General features: G+C 42.6%; 1 protein-coding gene across 1 annotated transcript in view; it reads left to right on the forward strand.

Annotated features, from left to right (window-relative positions):
- Positions 1 to 23,345, forward strand: part of LOC126455722 (dynein axonemal heavy chain 3) — a 1,249,696-nt gene that overhangs the window by 1,076,920 nt on the left and 149,431 nt on the right. The window contains exon 62 of the mRNA XM_050091491.1: positions 16,589 to 16,839. Within this exon, the coding sequence (XP_049947448.1) occupies positions 16,589 to 16,839 (251 nt within the window). The remainder of the gene's footprint in view (positions 1 to 16,588; positions 16,840 to 23,345) is intronic.

Here is a 23,345-nt window from a genome sequence, read left to right on the forward strand (position 1 = left end):
TGGTTCACTGACAAAATACGCTCTCCTTTGCCGAGACGATAGTTAGCATAGCCTTCAGCTACGTCATTTGCTACGACCTAGCAAGGCGCCATTACCAGTTACTATTGATACTGAATCATATACAGTCAAGAGCGACGCTCATCATTAATGGATTAAAGTTAAGTATTCCGCCAGCTACGTCCGTTTTTTCTAAATTCTAATTTCCTTGTCCTGTTCCAGACCTCACGCCAGCCTGCGTGAGCTAAAACGTGTGCCTTTCAGCTTCCTCTAAAATCACGGTGTTGGCTCTCCTGCCAACCCACAACACATTGTCACGTTTCTTGGCCTCAGAAACACTACTAATCACTCAAGTAGCTCCTCAGTTCCCAGAATGAGATTTTCACTCTGCAGCAGAGTGTGCCCTGATATGAAACTTCCTGGCAGATTAAAACTGTGTGCCAGACCGAGGCTCGAACTCGGGACCTGTCCCTTTTGCAGGCAAGTGCTCTAACAAGTGAGCTACCTAAGCAAGATTCACTACCTGTCCTCACAGTCTTAATTCCGCCAGGTCCCGAGATCAAGTCTCAGTCTAGCACACAGTTTTAATCTGCCAGGAAGTTTCAGCTCCTCAGTTGTTGAGTACTCACCATAGCAGTCGTCCCATCAAGAAAAAATGCCTATCAGTACTGAGAACTCAACCCTGGCCCCCCATATGGCAGTCAGCCCCACTGACCTCTCAGCTAAGGAGGCAGATGTGTTTAGAGAAGTGTGATTGTTACGTATGCATTTGGTTATCCATAGTAAAGTAGTCCAGTAAGCTGGTTGACCCCCCCACCCTCGCTCCATGAACCATGGACCTTGCTGTCGGTGGGGAGTCTTGCGTGCCTCAGCGATACAGATGGCCACAGATGGCCATACTGTAGGTGCAACCCGAACGGAGGGGTATCTGTTGGGAGGCCAGACAAACATGTAGTTCCTGAACAGGTGCAGCAGCCTTTTCAGTAGTTGCAGGGGCAACTATCTGGATGATTGACTGATCTGGCCTTGTAACACTAACCAAAACGGCCTTGTTGTGCTGGTACTGCAAACAGCCGAAAGCATGGGGAAACTACAGCCGTAATTTTTCCCGAGGGCATGCAGCTTTACTGTATGGTTAAATGATGATGGCAGCCTCTTGGGTAAAATATTCCGACGGTAAAATAGTCCCCCATTCGTATCTCTGGGCAGGGACTACTCAAGAGGATGTCGTCATAAGGAGAAAGAAAACTGGTTTCTATGGATCGGAGTATGGAATGTGAGATCCCTTAATCGGGCAGGTAGGTTAGAAAATTTAAAAAGGGAAATGTGTAGGTTAAAGTTAGATATAGTGGGAATTAGTGAAGTTTGGTGGCAGGAGGAACAAGACTTTTGGTCAGCTGAATACAGGGTTATAATTAGATATTCAAATAGGGGTAATGCAGGAGTAGGTTTAATAATGAATAAAAAAAATAGAAGTGCGGGTAAGCTACTACAAACGGCATTGTGAATGCATTACTGTGGCCAAGATAGACACAAATCCGAAACCTACTACAGTAGTACAAGTTTATATGCCAACTACCTCTGCAAATGATGATGAAATTGATGAAATGTATGATGAGATAAAAGAATTTATTCAGGTAGTGAAGGGAGATGAAAATTTAATAGCCATGGGTGACTGGAATTCGAGAGTAGGAAAAGGGAGAGAAGGAAACATAGTAGGTGAATATGGATTGGGGATAAGAAATGAAAGAGGAATCCGTCTGGCAGAATTTTGCACAGAGCATAACTTAATGATAGCTAACACTTGGTTCAAGAATCATAAAAGAAGGCTGTATAAATGGAAGAATCCTGGTGATACTAGAAGGTATCAGATAGATTATATAATGGTAAGACAGAGATTTAGGAACCAGGTTTTAAATTGTAAGACATTTCCAGGGGCAGATGTGGACTCTGACCAAATCTATGGGTTATGAACTGTAGATTAAAACTGAAGAAACTGCAAAAAGGTGGGAATTTAAGGAGATGGGACATGGATGAACTGACTAAACCAGAGGTTGTACAGAGTGTCAGGGAGATCATAAGGGAACAATTGACAGGAATGGGGGAAAGAAATACAGTAGAAGAAGTATGGGTAGCTCTGAGGGATGAAGTAGTGAAGGCAGCAGGGGTCAAGTAGGTAAAAAGACAAGGGCTAGTAGAAATCTAAGCAAAGAAGGGAAAGCAGAAAGGTGGAAGGAGTATATAGAGGGTCTATACAAGGACGATGTACTTGAGGACAGTATTATGGAAATGGAACGGGATGTAGATGAGGATGAAATGGGAGATAGGATACTAAATGAAGAGTTTGACACAGCACTGAAAGACCTGAGTTGAAACAAGGCCCCGGGAGTAGACAACATTCCATTAGAACTACTGATGGCCTTGGGAGAGCCGGTCATGACAAAACTCTACCATCTGGTGAGCAAGATATATGAGACAGACAAAATACCCTCAGACTTCAAGAAGAATATAATGATTCCAATCCCAAAGAAAGCAGGTGTTGACAGATGTGAAAATTACCGAACTGTCAGTTTAATAAGTCACAACTGCAAAATACTAACTCGAATTCTTTACAGACGAATGGAAAATCTGGTAGAAGCCAACCTCAGGGAAGATCACTTTGGATTCTGCAGAAATATTAGAACACGTGAGGTAATACTGATCTTACGACTTATCTTAGAAGAAAGATTAAGGAAAGGCAAACCAACGTTTTTAGCGTTTGTAGACTTATAGAAAGCTTTTGACAATGTTGACTGGAATACTCTCTTTCAAATTCTAAAGGTGGCAGGGGTAAAATATAGGGAGTGATAGGCTATTTACAATTTGTACAGAAACCAGATGGCAGTTATAAGAGTTGAGGGGCATGAAAGGGAAGTGGTTGTTGGGAAGGGAGTGAGACAGGGTTGTAGCCTCTCCCTGATGTTATTCAATCTGTACATTGCAAGCAGTAAAGGAAACGAAAGTAAAATTCGGTGAATCCATGTAGAAGAAATAAAAACTTTGTGGTTTGCCGATGACATTGTAATTCTGTCAGAGACAGCAAAGGACTTGGAAGAGCAGTTGAACGGAATGGGCAGTGTCTTGAAAGGAGGATATAAGATGAACATCAACAAAAGCAAAACGAGGATAATGGATTGTAGTCAAGTTAACTTGGGAGGGAATTAGATTAGGAAATGAAACACTTAAAGTTTTGCTATTTGGGGAGCAAAATAACTGATGATGGTAGAGGATATAAAATAAAGACTGGCAATGGCAAGGAAAGCGTTTCTGAAAAAGAGAAATTTGTTTACATCGAGTATAGATTTAAGTGTCAGGAAGTCATTTCTGAAAGTATTTGTATGGAGTGTAGCCATGTATGGAAGTGAAACATGGACGATAAATTGTTTGGACAAGAAGAGAATAGAAGCTTTTGAAATGTGGTGCTACAGAAGAATGCCGAATATTAGATGGGTAGATCACATAACTAATGAGGAGGTATTGAATAGAACTGGGGAGAAGAGGAGTTTGTGGCACAGCTTGACAAGCAGAAGGGACCGGTTGGTAGGACATGTTCTGAGGCATCAAGGGATCACAAATTTAGCATTGGAGGGCACCGTGGTGGGTAAAAATCTTACAGGGAGACCAAGAGATGAATACACTAAGCAGATTCAGAAGGATGTTGGTTGCAGTATGTACTGGGAGATGAAGAAGCTTGCACAGGATAGATCACATAACTAATGAGGAGGTATTGAATAGAACTGGGGAGAAGAGGAGTTTGTGGCACAACTTGACAAGCAGAAGGGACCGGTTGGTAGGACATGTTCTGAGGCATCAAGGGATCACAAATTTAGCATTGGAGGGCACCGTGGTGGGTAAAAATCTTACAGGGAGACCAAGAGATGAATACACTAAGCAGATTCAGAAGGATGTTGGTTGCAGTATGTACTGGGAGATGAAGAAGCTTGCACAGGATAGATTAGCATGGAGAGCTACATCAAACCAGTCTCAGGACTGAAGACCACAACAACAACAACAAGCTGGTTGTGAACCACATAACCTAAACCCTTGGACTGAGGAGGAAGAATATTAATTAGGTGGTAATCAGATGGTGCCATGGAAGCATCTGTCTTGGCTTGTAGTTTGACAAGTGCCTGTTTCCAGGCAACCAGGAAGACATCTGTGGTCAAGGAGTGGTACGAGAGATCTTTTATTGTGGGCAGTAGTGGATCTATAGTAGAACAATCATTTCACTGTAATGCTCTTGTGTACAGTAGATGCTAATACAGTACAAGTGATTTATTTCTGAGTTATGTTTTCAGTAAAATGTTACAGAAGAAACTATCATTTGAGCCGATGAAATAATCAATAAGTCTTACATTTTTTGTGGTTTAGTGATGAGTGTTCATAATGTGAGGCACTGGTTTAGTTCCTAGAACAGGACAATACTGTCAGCTAGAACTTTTATTTTGCCTATACCTATGTTGTGGAGACTTTTTCATGACACTTTGAGTCATCTTTCCTTGTATTGTTGCATTTTGGGATCCACCTTGCACTTGTTTTATGAATTGAGCTTATTACTTATAACATTATGAAATCTGCAGCAACAGTTTGTGCTATATCTTCATCTGTAACACATTAGTCTTCATGAACATTGTCAGTACAAGTTTCCAGAGAGGAAGCTGACATTTTGACTGTCCAGGCAGGACGTTGCTTGTCAGTCACGGAGACTCGATGATTTCTGAATTATTCTACCCACTTGTAAAAAATGTCTTTGGTTCATACAACTTTCAGCTTACTGTAAAACCATTCAAGAAAAGACATTATGTAAACTTCAGGTGGGTACACCAAGATCAAATGCAGTATTGAAATTGTAAACAAAACATTTACAATATAGAGAAAAGATAGATTGCTGCTCACTGTAAAGATGACAAATTGAGTTGCAGACAGGCACAATGAAAAGACATTTACACATTAGCTTTCAGCCAAAGCCTTCATCAAGAAAGAAAGCACACACACATTCATTCACACAAACAAGCATATCTCTCACACTTATGACTGCCATCTCCAGCAGCTCAGACTGTAATGCAGCTGTCACATAGAACAGAAGCAGCAGTCTGGAGGGAACAAGGAAAGTGAAGGGATAGGGGGTAGGTGTTTGGGTGAGTGGAGAGAAGAGCGCTGCCTGGCGGAGTGTGCAGGGACTAGACAGCCAACAGGCACAGTGTTGAGTTGATTGGGGGGGGGGGGGGGGGGGGGGGACAGGAAGCAGAATAGGAGTGGAGTGAGGAAGGGGAAAGACAAGTGGGTACATTGATATAGAGCAGCACACACAGGGGGTGGGAGATGGGAATACTGAGGGGGTGGAAATTGTTTAGTGGGAGGGTGTGGGGAGAGTATGTTTCTGTAGGTTGTGGCTAGGATAACTTTGGTAATAGGGAGTGTGCAGTAAGGATAACTCTTATCTGTACAGTTCAGAAAAACTGATAGTGGAAAGAAGGATACAGGTGGCCCAGGTAGTAAAGTAGCCATTGAAATCGAGCATATTATGTTCAGCTGCATGTTGGCCACCCGGTGGTCTATTTTTCTCGTGGTCACTGTTTGGTGGTAACCATTCATCCTGGTGGATAGCTGGTTGATAGTCATATCAATAAAAAAAACAGTCAGTGTTTTTACTGGACCAGAGGTGGGAATGTTCCTACACATCAGTCAAGGGGCCTGAAAATGAGTAATTTTGCGCCAAAACTGGTTGCTCAATTAAAATAACAACTGGAAATTTAGACCCCTGAAAGGCGTTCTGATTCAACATTCTACGTATACTGACCAGCCAAGGTCATACAAAGATCTTTGTAATGGTGGACAAACAGAGAATACAGAAAGCTATGCAGTGTTTGGAGCAGAGCAGAGGTATGACATGGCTGCTTTCACAGGTGGCCCAGCCTCTGATGAGGTGGGATGAGCCTGAAAAGGTCCGGAATAGAGAGTGCTGGGTGGGTGGATTTGGCAGGTGTTGTACTTGGGTTTTCCACAAGAATATCATCCCTTTGGCAAGGGGTTGGGATTGGGTGTGTAAAAGGGATGGACTAGTATGTTGTGGAGGTTAGGAGGGCAATGGTACACCGCTTTAGGAGAGTTGGGTAGGATGTCACTCATTTCTAACCATGTCGCTCATTTCTAGCTGTGATGATAGGTAATCAAAGCCTTGCTGAAGGATGTGGTTCTGTTATTCCAGTCCAGAGTGGTACCGGGTGACAAACGGCACGCAGTCTCTTACCTCCTCTGACTTTCCACCATGAGGTCCTTTTTGTGCAGACCGTGCCTGGACTTCTGTCACAATTTTAGTCTTTATTTCCATCTTCACTCCCAGTGCTATCTTTACCTTCCAGTAACGATTATATGGCCCCCAGTATATTAGGTTTGACCTGCTGTCTTTTCAAAATTTTACAAAAATGCATATCATGCAGGGAAGGTCACCCACTGTGGTGTATGCTCAGCCTCTGTGCCCTTCCACAGTGGCACCCTCTCTTTCTTTTGTCATCCCACACTCAATACTCAGCAAAGTAGCTGTCTCGTTGTGGGGTGGTCATCAAGTACCTGCACAGTGGTAGCCACCTGACCATGTAGGGCACTGTTGGTGCCTGCATTGCACACTCCCCACATATGCTGTGCAGTGTGTGCCCATCGTGACTGGGGCACGGGGACTCCTGGCAGTGGATTACTGGCCAGGCAGCCATTGCTGTGGCTGGGTGGTGCCCATGGGGAGATTCCCATTTGGAACGTGTGGCACCATGGTGGGTAGTTCCCACATGAAGCGACTTAAACTTTTCCCTCCTGTGGTCACACGACCCCAGCAGTCTCTTCACATGTAAAGGCCTCGTATAATGTAATGAAGTACAATCCTAACGCATTCCCTTCCGTAGGTACACTGTGGGAGGAACACGAGACTAGACAATGAGGAGCAAAATCCTCCCCCAAATACCTGGTCTTTACCAGGCTGATAGGTACACCTTTTTGGCCACAAAGTTTGGTTGAACTTATTGAAGACAAATATGAGAAAGTTGCAGAGCCATCTTTGGGATGAAGAGTGATCCTCTCCTGATTAAAATGTCATCTCCTGCCCTGTCACAGGCACTGCTCTCTTTTGAAAAGTTTGGCGACTCCCGAAAAGAGTCTCCATGTGGTCCAGGACATCATCTATCACCGTTATCCTCTTTAGGAATCTGATAATGAGCTGGAGGCCAAGTTAGAGTGATTTGGTGTGCACTCCATCCGTCGTGCCTGTAGGGGACCGAGGGAAAACGGTGTTGCTTCCCGGGCCTTCGTCTTGACTTTTGAGGGTGATATGTTGCCTGAGATGGTCAAGGTGATGGTCTACTGATGTGGCATGAAACCCTGTGTTCCTTCTCCTAGGGGATGCTTCAGATGTACGAAGTTCAGACATATGTCTTCCCATTGCACTGCTACCCCTCTCTGCAGGGATAGTGGACATCCTCTGCACCCAAATGTTCCTTGTGGCCCCCTGGCCCCCCACAACCCCCACCTCCCCCCCCCCCCCCCCCCCCCCACCCCATCTGTGTAAACTGTGGCGATCTCCAAATTCCTTGCTCACCAGATTGCTCAATTTTTAAGCGTTAGAAGAAAGCCCAGGAGTATAAGACCCTGGACAAGATCACATATCAAGAGGCCAGAAAATGTATGAGTGTCTTAATCCCATACAAATGATGTAATCTTACACTACAGCCACAACATCGCCACCTTCTCTGTTGATGGTGCTTCCGTCTTGAGGTGTAGCACATTATATCACTCCTGTCTAGAGCCTGTGTATTGGGAGAATGACTCACGCGTGCACAGTGACAGATGGTCTGAAGCGGGTTCAGTGGAGTATGTAGTTCTAATTTTCATCTGCTTGAGGACAGTAGTGAACAGAGACATTCAGGAAATAGGTCAAGAGAATTATTTTAATTGTTCTGTTTATTTCTTGAAGGCTTTTTTGTTTATTTAGTTCATACAGGTTTTATATGCTTCTAGATGTGTGAATAATGTGTGAATGTGGTCTAAAGTAAATTGTAGGTCATTGTTCTACTGATGGACATTGTACAACAGGGAATTTTGTATCATATGTTAAGTAAGTTTATGGTAGAATGAGAGTTAATTTGAGTGCAAATGAAAATAGTTAATTCTGCAAAGTATAAACAAAATATCAGAATGTTAAATATTTATTTCAGGAAAAAGTACAGTTCAAAAGTGTATTATTTGTTGATTGGTTAGTCGTAAAAAGTGCAGACTAACATGGGAGAATAACGTTTTTTCATTGGCCTTAAAGGACACTGACGAATCAGAACAGAGTATTCTCCACGTGTCTTTTCTCTTTGAGATATAGAATGCTCACAGCAGTATAAGCATTCAGAGCCCAGCCTTTCAATGGTACGGTCGAGTGTAGTATGAGCTCCGAAGGAGGTTATAATTTGCTGGTTTTAGTTGTGCTACATGATTCAAAAGTGTTTTAAAGTGAAGGAATATTTATTTTGGTGTGTTTTTTTATAAAGTACAGATTTTTAAGTAATTTAGTGTACAAGAAAAGACAGTAACCCTGTGTGGGATATTGAGCAGATTGGTGACTAAAAACTTGAGTGCATTAGACACCAATAAACTTAATAGTATAGCAAACATTTTCATTTAAGAACAGTACATGCTTAGTAGCTGTTTGGAATTTGGGAAATACCTTACCATAAATTTGCTAATGTGAATGAAAGGGTTTTTGCATAACTGTGTTAAGATTAGCACAGACTTGGCAGTGAACATGTACATTATCAAGCTTGAGAATATACCAAAGTTTTTCTAGTATTTCCACATTTCCTTCAAAATAAAGACCTTTTCCGCATCCTCAGAACAGTTACGTCGTATGCAGCCTGGTGGAGTTGCAGTACAGTAGGTTTCTGCTACTCACCACCTGAACTGATATAATGTGCCACTCAGTGAATGGGAACTCTCCAGTGCCCTAGCCCACTGCCCTGATATGCCTGCAGGGTCGGATTCCATCCATAGCCAAATGCTGAAACATCTCTCAGTGGATTGTCAGTGTCATGTCTATGCCGACTTTAATTGGATCTGGAATGAGGGTGAGTTCCCATCTCAGTGGTGAGAAAGCGTGCTAGTTCCAGTGCTGAAACTGGATAAGAACTCCTGGAGATGGACAGTTATTGCTTAATCAGCCTTACCAATGTTCTCTGTAAGTTGCTCAAATACGGGCCTTTTCCTGCATCTCAGAGCAGTTTTCACAAAGGCCACTCCACTGCTGATAATTTCTTTCACCTGGAGTCCACCATCTGGACGGCGTTGCACAGTATCTGATCACTGTCTTTTTTTATCTAGAGAAGGCTTATGACATGGCATGGGATCATCACATCCTTACTATGTTATATGAGTGGGTCGTCCACGGTCTTCTCCTGATTTTTGTCAAGAACTTCCTGTCACACCATACATTCTGGGCTCAAGTGAATGCTTCCCTCAGTAACACCGATATCCAAGAGCGTGGGATACCACAGGGCTCAGCACTCAGCAACCCCCACTTTCCGGTGGCCGGTAATGGTCTAGCAGTGGCTGTGGGGTCTTTGGTGACGTGCTCCTTATATACCAATGATTTTTGGTTTTATTATTGCTCCTATAGTATGGATGTTGCTGACCATCGTGTACAGGGTCCATACAAAAGGCACAGTCATGGGCTTTCACTCGTGGCTTTCAGTTTTCAGCTGCCAAGACTCGTGTCATATGCTTCTGTCACCATCACACTGCCCACACACACACACACACACACACACACACACACACACACACACACACACAGAGCTTTACCTAGATGATCAACTACTTTTTGTAGTTGGGACACACAGCTTTTTGGGACTAGTCTTTGATTCTCAGCTGACATGGCTTCCCCACCTTCGCCAGCTTAAGAAAAAAGTGCCCGCAACACCTCAGTGCAATTCACTGTCACAGTAACATTAGCTGGGGTGTAATCACTCTACCCTTTTGTGGCTCTACAAATCCTTGATACTCTCGTGTCCTCATTATAGGAGTCTTGCATACAGTTCAGCATCACCTTCATCATTGCGGATACCGGACCCCATTCATCACAGTGGGGTCTGCCTTGTGAAAGTGCCTTCCGAACTAGCCCTGTGAACAGTCTACTAGTCGAGGCTAGAGTCAATCCATTACCAATCAGGTGCCAACAACAGCTGCTCAGTTGTATGATGCTGTAGATATGTACATAACTAATTATGGTATACATGTCCGTAGCTTCCTGAACATCCCAACTACCATGTCCTTTTCCCTGGAAGGGAGCTCCACCTCCCACAACAGCGACTGAGAACTACAATTGCTGCACGCTTCCAGTGTCTCTGTTCAGAACAGCAACTTCCTCCATTGCTGCCTCTGGTCAGGGAGGCACTGCAATCTGCCCCCATGGCTTGTGACCTGACCTTGGATTTGCCACGATGTCTCCTTTGGTCCTGAAGATTCTGTTGACCCCAAGATTTTTCACCACCTGTTCCTGGCTGTCCTTGAGACATATCCGGGTTCGAAAGTGGTATTCACCAATGGCTCAACAGTAGACTTACAAACAGTCTTTGCATACACTCGTGCATGGTGCAGTGAACTCCACTCTCTGCTAAATGGCTGCAGTGTATTCAATGCTGAATTGATAGACATTCAATTAGCCATAGCCATGACAGTTCTTGCACTGCCAAGAGTGTCCTAATCTGTAATGACTCCCTTAGTGGCCAGAATCTCATCTCTGACCTCTGTCGAGCAGGATGGCCAGTCATTTTCATTTGGACTGCTAGTCATATTGGTATTTCAGGAAATGAATGAGCTGACCAGTTGGCCAAGCTGGGCCACTAGGATGCCGATTCTGGAAATAGGGGTCCCAGAACTGGACCTTCAGTCATTTATAAGCCATTGATTCCTGGCAATCTCATTTGCGCTGATCTCTCCAAACAAAATGAGGACAATTAAGGAGATCATGACCATTTGGCAGTCTTCCATTTGTGCTTCTTGCACAGAAACTACCATCCTCTGTCAACTCCATATTGGCCAAACTTGGCTGACCCATGGCCACATTCTCTGATGTCAGGAACCTCTGCTGCCAATGTGAAGCCTGTCTGATAGCGGTCCACTTGCTCATAGACTGTCCTAATTTGGCTACTTTGGGGCAGCATCTTAATCTTCCTGACATGCTACCTCTGGTGCTAGCAGACGATGCCAAAGTGGCTGACCTTATGTTTTACCCACGAAGGTGGTTTTTATTCATCTCTGTGAGGTAGGACTTTTTGCACTTATTGAATGCCTGAGGGGTTGGTGGGGCACCCCTTCCTGCTCTCCCCTCCTCAACCCCCACCCACCCCTCCCAATGGTCCCCTTAGTGCCCTTGCTCAGAGACCCAGCCTGGCCTTTACCCTTTCCACCTTTTTATTCTTTTTCATTTCTTGGTTTTAATGCCTTGTCTTGACTCATCTTTTAATGTCTTGTCAATGCTGTCTTTTTCCTGGGCTTTTATCTCTGTTTTTATTATATTAGTTACATTTAGGCTTTCCAGGATTTGCCTTTCACCTCCTTCCTTTGATGACCACTCTTCATTTGCCACTTAATGGATGAAGGGACTGATGATCTTGCAGTTTATTCCCTTCACCCCAAACTTACACCATTCCAGGTGGCCATGTGAATTCTTATGACTGCTGATAAAGCATCCATAAGTGGCCAGACTATATGGAAGAGATGTTTTGGTGTGGAAGGTATGACAGCTGTGGAAATACAGGGAGTGTTAGTGGTTGGCATAATGCAGGCTATAAAAGTCTCATTTAGGTGGCCCATAAACAAGTTAGCATAGGAGGAGGGAATCATGGCTGTGCTGCAGAATTGTATGTACACCTACCTTTCAAAGGAGAAGTTGTTCTGGGTTACAGTAAAGTTACTAATGTGTAAGAGAAATGTGGTAGTGGCTTTGGTGTCTGAGGGACGTTGGGAAAGATAGTGGTCAATAGCGGTAAAATCATGTACGTGAGGGATGTTGGTATATAATGAAGTGGTGTCAACAGTGATGAGTAGGGATCCAATAGGTAAAGAGGTGGGTTTGGTGTGGATAGTCAGTGAAGGAAATGATTGCTGTCTTTGACATGGGAGGCTAAATGTTGAGAATTGGCTGTAGGTGTTGGTCAGTGACGATTTAAGTTCTTTCAGTGGAGCACAATAACCAATTACCCTGTGGCATCCAGAATTGTTGGTTTTGTGGATTTTTGGAGCATTCTGGGTGAGTGGGGAGTCATGGGGTATGGCAAAGTGGAATGTGAGAAGGGGTTCTGGGAAGTGCCTGAGGCTGTAAGTTATGATGGACTTCTGGGATGGAATCATTCTGGCAGAGTTTATGGGTGGAGGAGTCAGATAGTTGGCAGAGGCCTTCTGCCATGTAGTCACTGTAACAACAATCGTGGGACCTTTGTCTGCAGGTATGGTGATTAGGTCAGGATTTGTTTTTATGTTGTGTGTAGCTGTCCTTTCTGCTACTGAAAAGTTGGTGTTCTGAGGAATGGACTGGGAAAGGATGGTGAGGACAAGTTGGAGGTAAAGAATTCCTGGAAGGTGATCATGGGATGGTTAAGGGGAATAGATGAGGATCACAGTTGGGTGGAGGTATGAACTAGGAGAGCACAATCCACTGTTGCGATTATGTTGGCTTTGGTTGGAGAAATTGGTAGCAAAGAAGTGTTTTCATTGCAGGGATCAGGAGAAGGAGGCTGCATCTTTGACAAGTCCTACATTGTTAAATTTAGGTGTGGGGCTAAAGGTGAGCCTTTGGATATGGCTGAAACTTCTGTGAAGCTGAGGACTCTGGTGAAAAGGTTACCAACAGCATTACAGAAATGTTTCAGCTCTGGATTTGGTGGATTGTAGGTATGGAGTTTTGGAGGTTGTGGCAAGTTGAAAAGATCAGCTAGGCAGGGTCTGGTTGCTGCGAGCAATTGCTGAAGAGGAACACTGTGGGAAGGTAAGGGGCAGTATGATGTCACCAGGTCAGAAAAGTTATGGAGGTGGTTTCTGGAATCCGTGGAGCAGGGATCAATTGTGGCATAGAGGAAACAGGAATGCCATGGAAATGGCAAATGAAGATGTTAGATGCTTGTGAAGGGAGTTGGATAGCAGTAAATACATGTGAAAAATATGTAAAGACATGCAAAGGCAGCTGTCATCCTTTCCACACCAAAAAGTCCCTCCCATATAGCCTGGCCACCTGGGGATTATGTTATCTGCAGTGACAAGATCTCCCTTGCACAGTGTGGAGAGGGTCTCAACAAGGCCTTCACAGAAGGCACAATCCCCCACAGAAGGCACAATCCCCAAGACCCAGTCCACAAACTGATCACCGATGCAGTTTCCTCCCACATCCCAAATCCTCCCACCACCCCCAAGAACCAGCTACAAGGAGTGTCCTCTTCATCACCCGACGCCACCCTAGACAGGAGCAAATGAACCACATTCTTCATCAGGGCTTTGATCACCTATCATCCTGCCTTAAAATGAGGAACATCCTACCCAGTACCTTTCCTATCCTTCCTAAAGTGGTGTTCCTTTGCCATCCCAACTTCCACAACATCCTAGTACATTCGTATGCCAGTTCCAGCCCCTTGCCACAGGGATCATACCCCTGTGGAAGACCCCGGTGCAAGACCTGTTCAGTCCACCCACCCAGGACATCTTATTCCAGTCTTGTCACAGGTTTATCCTACCCTATCAGAGGCTTGCCCACCTTTGAAAGCAGCCATGTCATACGCCTGCTCTGTTGCAATCACTGCACAGCTTTTATATTGGTATGGCTACCAATCAGGTGTCACCAGGATGAACGGCTACCACCAGGCTGTGGCCAAGTGCAAAGTAGACCATTCAGTGGCACAATATGCAGCTGAACATAAAGTGCTTAGTTTCAGTGGGTGGTTCACTACCCGAGCCACATGTATCCTTTCATCCACCACCATATTTTCTGAACTGCGCAGATGGAAATTACCCATAAAACACATTTCTCCATTCCCAAAATTATCTTGGAGTCAATCTACAGTATCCTACTATCCCCACACCCTCCACCCAACAGTTTCCACCCCCTCTGTTCTATTACTTCCTTCCAATTTTCATCTCTGTGTGTGCTGCCCTCTACTAACCACCTGCCTGTCTTTACCCTTTGCTGCTCCTCTCTTTTTTCACTTCTCATTTCCTCCAACCCTCCACATCTCCCTGCCCCACTGCCTCCCAACATGGTACCTGTTGGCAGCCTATGTACTCCCTGCATGCTCTCCCGGATAATGCTCTTCTCTTCCCCCACCTGTACTATGCTATTCCTTCTCCTTCACCACCCACTCCAAACTGCTGCATTCCTTTCCAAGTTGCCAGGGGTGGTGGTCATATGTGCATGAAGTGCGCTTGATTGTGTGATTTTGTGTGTGTGTGTGTGTGTGTGTGTGTGTGTGTGTGTGTGTGTTATCTTTTCCGATTAAGGCTTTCTCCGAAAGTTAATGTGTTAAATTTGCCTTTTAGCTTGTGAGCAAGGAAAAGCTTAGGGAAGGTTTTCAATTATGCTTAAAGTTTGTAGGAAGTCACTAAGAGCTCTCATATGAAACACTGTATGAATATAAACTGGGTAGTTTGTACTCCATTGAACTATGTGCCTTACAATGATATAGTTGTGCAGTTATGTTCAGCTGTGTAGGTCAATACTGTCTGCAAACAGTGTTGAACAGCATTAGTACTAAATAAGTAATAAATGAAAACTTATTGCCTGATGCTGATGTTTGACTGCTTGAACAGCAAAACTGTAGTAGTAAGTGATAAGAGAAAAGGTTTGTAAAGGTTTGAAAGTATGTGTCATCTTTGTAGGAAGTCACCAAGTACTCTTATTCTCAAATACTAGATAAATGTAGTCCTATATTTGTGTGCCATCTGCTATGCTGTCTCAAGACAAACACACAGTAATACTTGTCTTATTGTGTTAAACTTTTAGCATATCATTGTACTTCTTAATGTGTTGATTATGATGGCATTTTAAAATTTTTAATTTCAGTCAGTAATTACACAAAATATTGAAAATTGAGCTTTTGTTACCAATACACTGCAACTGGTACTGGATTCTGGTATAATGTTTTAGTGATATAGCTTCCTTGTCCCTCGCAGCCTCCCAGACTTGTATCTTCACATTTCCAGCTGTTTCAGTTAACATTGATCATTTTTGTCAAGAAAAGTCTTCCTATAATGAAGATGCTTTTTAATCTTGGCTTGGTGACTTCTTTAAATCTGAATTATTAAGTGTGGGAGTGCTCTTTTTTCTGGTGTCTAATTAGTAAACTAACACAGCATTGGGAGAATCTCAGTGGATTTTTGTCATGTAGATAAACAGTAATTTGAATATTGGCTGTTGGTCCATTGTTACTTCCAATTTCTGTCTTCCATACAGTGTGTTTTTCTGAGCCAGAATTTTTAGCAGCTTTCCTTTGTGCCCAACATGTACAAACCTATCCTTTTATTTTCCTCTTTTTGTAGCTCAAATTGCCCCCCACTGCCCCCCATCCCCATACTTCACCCCCCCCCCCTCCTCTCTCTCCCTCTCTCTCTCTCTCTCTCTCTCTCTCTCTCTCTCTCTTTTCAGCTGGTGGTAATTAGTCTCTCTTCCACCTGAAATACTGTGAAATTGTGTCACTATATTCCATTACATGTTACATATTACACTCCAGTGTCAACAGTGTGGTCAAAAGCGAGCAGATGGGTAATAAGGTAGTGAGTGGAAGTAGAATTTGCAGTGTATCTAAAGCTATCTGCAACACCTTCTCTATTCTTCCATAATTGAAACACTACTATTCATTAACAGGACAGGCTATAGGTTTGTGAAAACCAAATGCGGAAGAGTCATTAAAGCTAATAATTTTTACATCTTATGAATAATGAACCCTTATGTAATTGACACCACTCCACAAAACAAACTGAATTGCACATGGACTTGAAATATTGTGACAGGCTCCATCACAGTGTGTATTCCATGTATTGAATAAAGTACTATTTTAAATTATAGATTCAAACAATCTGTGCTTTGGTGATTCCTGTAAATACATGTTAGTGTGTTGTTCAGTCCGTATACTAGCACTTTTACGGAAACAAATGAGTAATATATTAACAGTATTGTTTGTTGATGGAAAACCTAGGACAAAATATAATATTGTGCGAGGATTGATCACTAATCACTGAATAGAAATTGTACTGAAAAGCAGAGTGGATGATCTCTCTCTCTCTCTCACACACACACACACACACACACACACACACACAGAATTGCCTCCTGGCATTGCAGGATGACAGGGTGATCACTTGCAATTAGGCAAGGAGCAATTTGTAGAGGAGTAATAATTAGTGGTCCATCCTCACACACATGTTGTGCAGTATTAAAGTAGTGGCAGTTATGTTTCACTAACTAATGTCTAATATGTCAATATAAACTTCAAATGGAAAATGAAGAGAATAGAATTATATAGATCTTAAAACTTTTTTACAGGTGTGAAGATGACAAATGAAGCACCAAAAGGCCTGAGAATGAATCTGCTGCGGTCATATTCAACTGACCCCGTCTCAGATCCTGTCTTTTTTAACAGTTGCTGTCAAGTGCGAGAATGGCAGAATCTGCTTTTCAGCTTATGCTTTTTTCATGCTCTCGTACAAGAACGTCGTAAATTTGGGCCTCTCGGATGGAATATTCCCTATGAATTTAATGAGTCAGATTTGCGAATAAGTGTTATGCAGTTGCAGGTATGGACTTATAACTCCTGTTATTTCAGTCCTTTCACTATTATGATGTATAAAGCAGTAAAAGTATAAAGCATGTAAAAATTTGTAATATAACAAGAAAAACAATCAATTATTGACAAATTGATTTAATTAGGTGGATAAAAAGCCTACTCACCAAGCGGTAGCAGAACACACATGTAAAAGATGGTTGTAATTGGCAAATTTTCAGAGCCAGTGGCTTGTAAACTATTGTCATGTTTGAGTTTAATGAACACGTGAGGTGACAAAAGCCACCTTGTATGTACACATACAAGGCGGCGGTAGCAGCCTGTACACAAAGTAGAAAAGGGTAGTGCATTGGCAGAGCTGTTATTTGTACTCAGGTGCTTCACATGAAAAGCTTTACAATGTGGTTATGCTAAAACAACAGGAATTAACAGACTTTGAATGTGGAATGATAATTGGATCTTGATGCATTGAACATTACATTTTGGAAATCATTACGGGAATCAGTATTCCAAGATCCACAGTGTCAAGTGTAAAAATACCGAATTTCAGGCATTATCTCTTATTATGGACAGTGCAGCGGCCACTGGCCTTTACTGCCAGAAATACCGAATTTCAGGCATTATCTCTTACCGTGGACAATGCAGTGGCCAACAGCCTTCCCTTAACAATCAAGAGCAGCAGCATTTGCTTAAGGTTGTCAGTGCTAGCAGACAAGCAATACTGTGTGAAATAGTCACTGAAATCAATGTGGGATATACAACAAACATATCCATTAGGACAATGAGGTGGAATTTACCATTAATGGGCTACGGCAACAGATATCCAACACAAGTGCCTTTGTTTAAAACATAACTTCGCCTGTAGCACCTCTCTGTATTGATTGGAGCATAGATGACTGGAAAACGATGGCCCAGTCAGATGAGTCCTCATTTCAGTTGGTAAGTGAGCCGTGGCGGCTCTAATCTTGGTGGCATGGCATTCCACTCGTGCCACTTAGGTTGCCAATATCAATTCAGTTGTGTGTTACGAGCTGTGTCTTTGGTCAAAGTGTGTGTGTTGTCGATTTGGCGGGCATGTGGAGCAAGTTGGCTGGAGGGTACATGGCTTGCAAGTTGTTGCATTTGGGGAACTCAGGCTGTCCGGCACAGGCCTCGAGAAGCCGTGAAAGGTTAAATCGGTTGGAGGCAAGCCTTGCTAGTTTGCTTAAGGATTGGTAGCAGTGAGCTGTGGGAAGACCTACGGTCATTGTGTGCAACCTGGTCTGCGAGTTCCCAGCCTACTCTGCAAGCTTAAATTTTACAGCATCTCAACGACTGCCTGTAAGGATTGGAGGCAATAACACCCTAGCTGGAATCCTGCTCCACAATTCCTTCACATCTGTGTTTTCTTATTTTTAAGTACTTGATGTTGTAAGGCCATGTCTGTGTTATACGGAATGGGACCTGTTATGCACGATCATCTGTCAGTGTTACTAATCGTAATTTGTGTTCTAGGCTACATGTCATACAAGTGTACAAGTATTCCCTGTTATAAATTGTGAGAAGTGAATTTAACTGTAACATTATCTGTGTGGGAGGTAAAGCAATCTTGGAAGATGTATATGGTTGAGTTATTGCACCACCAGGTGCTGAATTTTTTCTTCTGAATAATAGTAATTTTAAGGAGTGCTAAACTTGCAACTGTAGCCACTCGTGACATTAGTTCACATTTTCCACTCATTAGGCATTCTTAAGTGTTAGCCTTATTTGCGCAGATTACTGTTCCCTGTGTTGGCACGGTAGCTTTGTAGCTGTCAAATGACAGGTTACTGTTCCCTGGGCCTGGACCACAGGCACGTTTGCTTTCTAACCACAGTGGCACCTCCATCATCGAATGGTGTCTGGGCTGGCCAGCAGTCCGGTGCCCCTGCCAGTTGCGTCATGGTGGCTCAAGTTAAGTAAAGTTAGTCGTTTGATGCGTGCCACAGTAGAGTGTCACCAATTAAATGGGAACCAGTAGTTTGCTCTATTTGGTGAATTTTATGAGCTCAGGAGGGTTAAAGTGTGTTGCCCAAGCCCAAGGTTCCTCCTCATTACACCTCTTTAACTACTTGTCTAAACCTCGCACTCTTATTACTACTTCTCAGTAAGTTAAGACCTGTTACTTATCAATATAAATTTTCAAGTCTTACCTTGGTCCACAGTCATTAGCTAACTCCACTTATGGTGAAACTTGGCTGCTTGTTACTTATTGCCTGCAATATCTATCTGTTGTAACTCTCAGCTTACTTTGAATTTTGGGCAATTGTGCGTTTATAAAAGTTTATTGTCAACATTTCTGCTGGTTTGCACCAGTTGGAAGAACATTTCAATTGTGTGTACTCCCAACTTATCTTGAATTGCATATTTATTAATGGTCATTTTCCATCTTTGGTTACAGTCTACCAGTTGGGATTTGTATTTAAATATTATACCTTCCCAGTTTGCCTGTTTTTTATGATTGTGAATTTTATTGCTTAAGAGACTTTTTATTAGGACTTATACATTGCTAAGTGGCCTTCCAACAGCTATGGTCAGTGACCTGACTTGTGATCCTTCCTGTGTTTGGATGAATGTTATCCAATTGTGTAATGGTTACCTAAGCTTGGAAATTGTTAGTACATTTAATGGTTGCCATTATAAGTCATTTGGTTGATAAAATTGTTTGCTGAACCTGCTTGAAGCCACACCCAGTTGGTGTGACCTTTTCCTGTGTTGGTAACTGTATACTTCCAGTTTCAAGACCTGCTCTTAATGGTATAATTGTTAAAATTTATTTTAATGAATTGAGACTGTTTAAGTTTTGATTGTGAGATTTCTGATTCTTATAATAAGTTCTTTTAAATTGTAATTATAATATTTTTGTTAAGTAATAAAGTATATTACATGAAACAACAAATGACAAAATATGAGGGTCCAACTTCAATGTTTTCCTTAAAGCTATCCCAACCCTAGTGTTGAGGTATATGTAAGACTGATTGTAGGATTTGAGTGTGATGCAGACGCCATATAGCCATGGGCTCAAGTTATCGACAAGCACTGTGCAGGCTGGTGGTGGCTACACATGGTATGGGCTGTATCCTATGATCCAACTGAACTGATCATTGACTGGAAATAGTTACATTCAGTTACCTGGATACAATTTCAGTCATTCATGGACTTTATGTTCATGACTGGTTTGAAGAACATTCTGGACAATCTGAGTGAATCATTTGATCGCCCAGATTGCCTGATATGAATTCCATCAAACATTTATGAGACATAATGCAGATGTCAGTGTGTGCACAAAATCTTGCACTGGCAACACTTCCGCAATTATGGGTGGCTATGGAGGCAGTGTGGCTCATTATTTCTGGTGGGAACTTCCAATAATTTGTTGAATCCATGCTCTACACCTAGCAAAAGGAGGACTGACATGATATTAGGAGGTATCCCATGACTTTTCACCTCAGTGTAAATGTTTTATGTGAATGGGGTACAATGTTCTGCTGTGCCGATTATGTAGTATGAAGCCATCAGTGCATTTCATTGTGGTTTACATAAAGTGAATAAGTATTCATAAAAAAGCCATATAAAGATTGAAATGTGAAACTGTAGACAAGGACTGCCAGGTGAGGACATGCCAATAACAACATTAAATAAGAGAATTTTCAGCCTTATGTGACGAAGTGTCCACTATTCATTTTGTAATGTATATCAGTGTACACATGTGATAAATTATGGAGAATCTAGTGAAAATTACGTTTTTCCCTTCGTGAAATAAGATAAATATATAACAATATTATGAGAAGGAAAATTGCTACTCACCATGTAGCGGAGATGCTGAGTAGCAGATAGGCACAACAAAAATAGTTTCACTCTTAAAGCTTTCTGCCCATGGACTTTGTCAGCAATAGACACACATACGCACACAAACACTTGCGCAAATGCAACTTACACACACGGCTGCAGTCTGAGGCAACTGAAACCACACTGCGAGCAGCAGCACCAGTGCGTGATTGGAGTGGCGACTCTGTTGTGGTAAAGAGGAGACTGGAGCGGGGAGGGGGACAGATAGTATGGTTGGGATGGTGGACAGTGAAATGCTGCAGGTTAAGCGGAGGGCAGGGGAGAGGTGCGGATGGGGAGGTCACTAACACCACCTATCCCATCAGAGGCAGGGCTACCTGTGAAACCAGTCATGTTGTCTACAAGCTAAGCTGCAACCACTGTGCTGTATTCTATGTAGGCATGACAACCAATGAGCTGTCTGTCCACATGAATGGCAACTGACATACTGTGGCCAAGAAACAAATGGACCACCCTGTTGCTGAATACGCTGCCAAACATGATATCCTTCATTTCTATGACTGCTTCACAGCGTATCCCATATGGATCCTTCCCACCAAGCGTTTCTGAATTGTGGATGTGGGAACTTTCCCTGCAATACTTCCTGCATTCCCGTAACCGTCCTGGCCTCAACCTTCGTTAGTCACTGTCCTCACCCATCCAGCCTCATCCCTGCTACCATTCCAGCACTACACAGCCATCATTCCACCACACACAGTCTTTTGTTGTCTTTCTCTCTTTTTCTCTCTATTTCTCTCCTTTTCCGCTACTTCCCCCTGCTCCCCCAACTCTCCCCTGCCTTCTCCCTAACCTGCAGCATTTCACTGCCCGCCATCCTTACCATACTACCTGTCCCCCTCCCCACCCCAGCTTCCTCCTTGCCCCCACCCAGTCGCCACTCCCATCATGTGCTGGTGCTGCTGCTCACAGTGTGGTTTCAAATGCCTGAGGCTGCAGTTGTGTATATGAGTTGCGTTTGTGCGCTTTTTTTATTGTGCCTATCTGCGACTCAGCATCTCTACTATAAGGTGAGTAGCAACTTTCCTTCTCATAATTTGTTACATTCCATGCTGGATTTTACTCAAAACCATCCCTTGCAAGCCTCCCAATAATTCCTAACATCCAGCATGGCCTCACATCTCTTTGTCAGTTCCCTACAACATGGCCCTAATGTGTCCTCTGCATAACTCCAGGCTCTTTGTCTGCAAAAAGCTGGTGATACCAGTGTTATCTTCCCAGCAGACAAAGGCTCTACCACTGTGGTACTTGACCAACAAGAGTATGTAACTGAGAGTCTACACTAGCTGTCTAACACATCTACGTACAGTGTCTGCCATCAAGATCCCATTTTTGTCTGTCCTTTAGCCCCTCCTTAAAACCTCATGCCCCCACAAGAACTAACACTTCAATCTGTGGAACTTCTTACTCCACACAAACCACACACCCACACCTTTATGTTCTTCCTATGGTCCACAAAGCCAATCATCCTCGCACATCCTATAGCTGCCAGCAACATGCTGAACAAATATCTGCCTTAGTTAATCAACACCTACAACCCAAGTACAAAGACTCCCCTCCTATATTAAAGGTACTCAGGCAAAATTGTGAAGAACAGTGATAATATATATGAGGAATGTTGATGATAGTACACTACTGTTGAAGGGGAAGCTAAATGAAACACAAAATTACGGTTACATTATGCTAAAGCACAATATTATACCATGTTAAGTGACTTCATGAGATCTAAGTTCTGGTGGCAATTATAAAATTTCAAACACTGTCTTAGGAAAAACACTCATTGAGTGGATTAAAGTAAATTTATTGCACTAATCATATAATTACTTAAACAGCAATAAGGCTAATGGTTCATCAATATATATTAGTACCGCCACTTGCAGAATACGCGGTTCTATCTCACAATTTACTAGAAAATGTGTTATTCACGACATTCATAAGTGTCTGAAAATTGCCAAAAAACATAAATACACACTGAAATCACAAGGAAAAGACTGAACAAAGATACTACAGCAAAAATTTCTATGAAACACAAAAGTAATTTACAATGGATGATATGATATGAATTTGGCACAGCACTTGCAGGCACACTATGTTGTGAGACACACAGTCCTGGACACAGTCACTGAAAGTTTTTGGGAAATGACACAAACAGTTGCATATATTGGGAATGACATGACTGACATGTCAGAGATGAACACTGTAGCTTGTGGATGTCCTACTCAAAATAATGAAAGTCTTGGAGCTTGAACAAAACATGTATTCAACTTGTGGGAGTAGTGATGCTAAGCAAGTGTGTCAACTTTAATAGTGTACATCATATTTTTAATCAAACCAAAAGATAACTAGGGAGCACCATTTTTAGTTAAAGTTTAGTTTGTTTATTTGTGAATTCCCATGGTGCTGGTAGGATTGTGTTGTGATAGGATGCTTCACAATCAGTTGAAATTAAATGGTTTTTCATGCAGAAAGTGTAAAAAACGTGTAGTCAAAGGAATTCGGTGAATTAAGTGCAACTTTTGGTTACATGAGAAGTCCGCAAATGTGTGTCTGAGATTTATAAATGACGATATTCAGTGGACGTGCCTCAACTGTAATAATGATGAAAATCCGCGACTAACATCCACACTAAGTTCTAAGGATGAAATTATTCATCTT

The sequence above is a fragment of the Schistocerca serialis genome, chromosome 2 (assembly GCF_023864345.2).
Source record: "Schistocerca serialis cubense isolate TAMUIC-IGC-003099 chromosome 2, iqSchSeri2.2, whole genome shotgun sequence".
NCBI lineage: Eukaryota > Metazoa > Arthropoda > Insecta > Orthoptera > Acrididae > Schistocerca > Schistocerca serialis.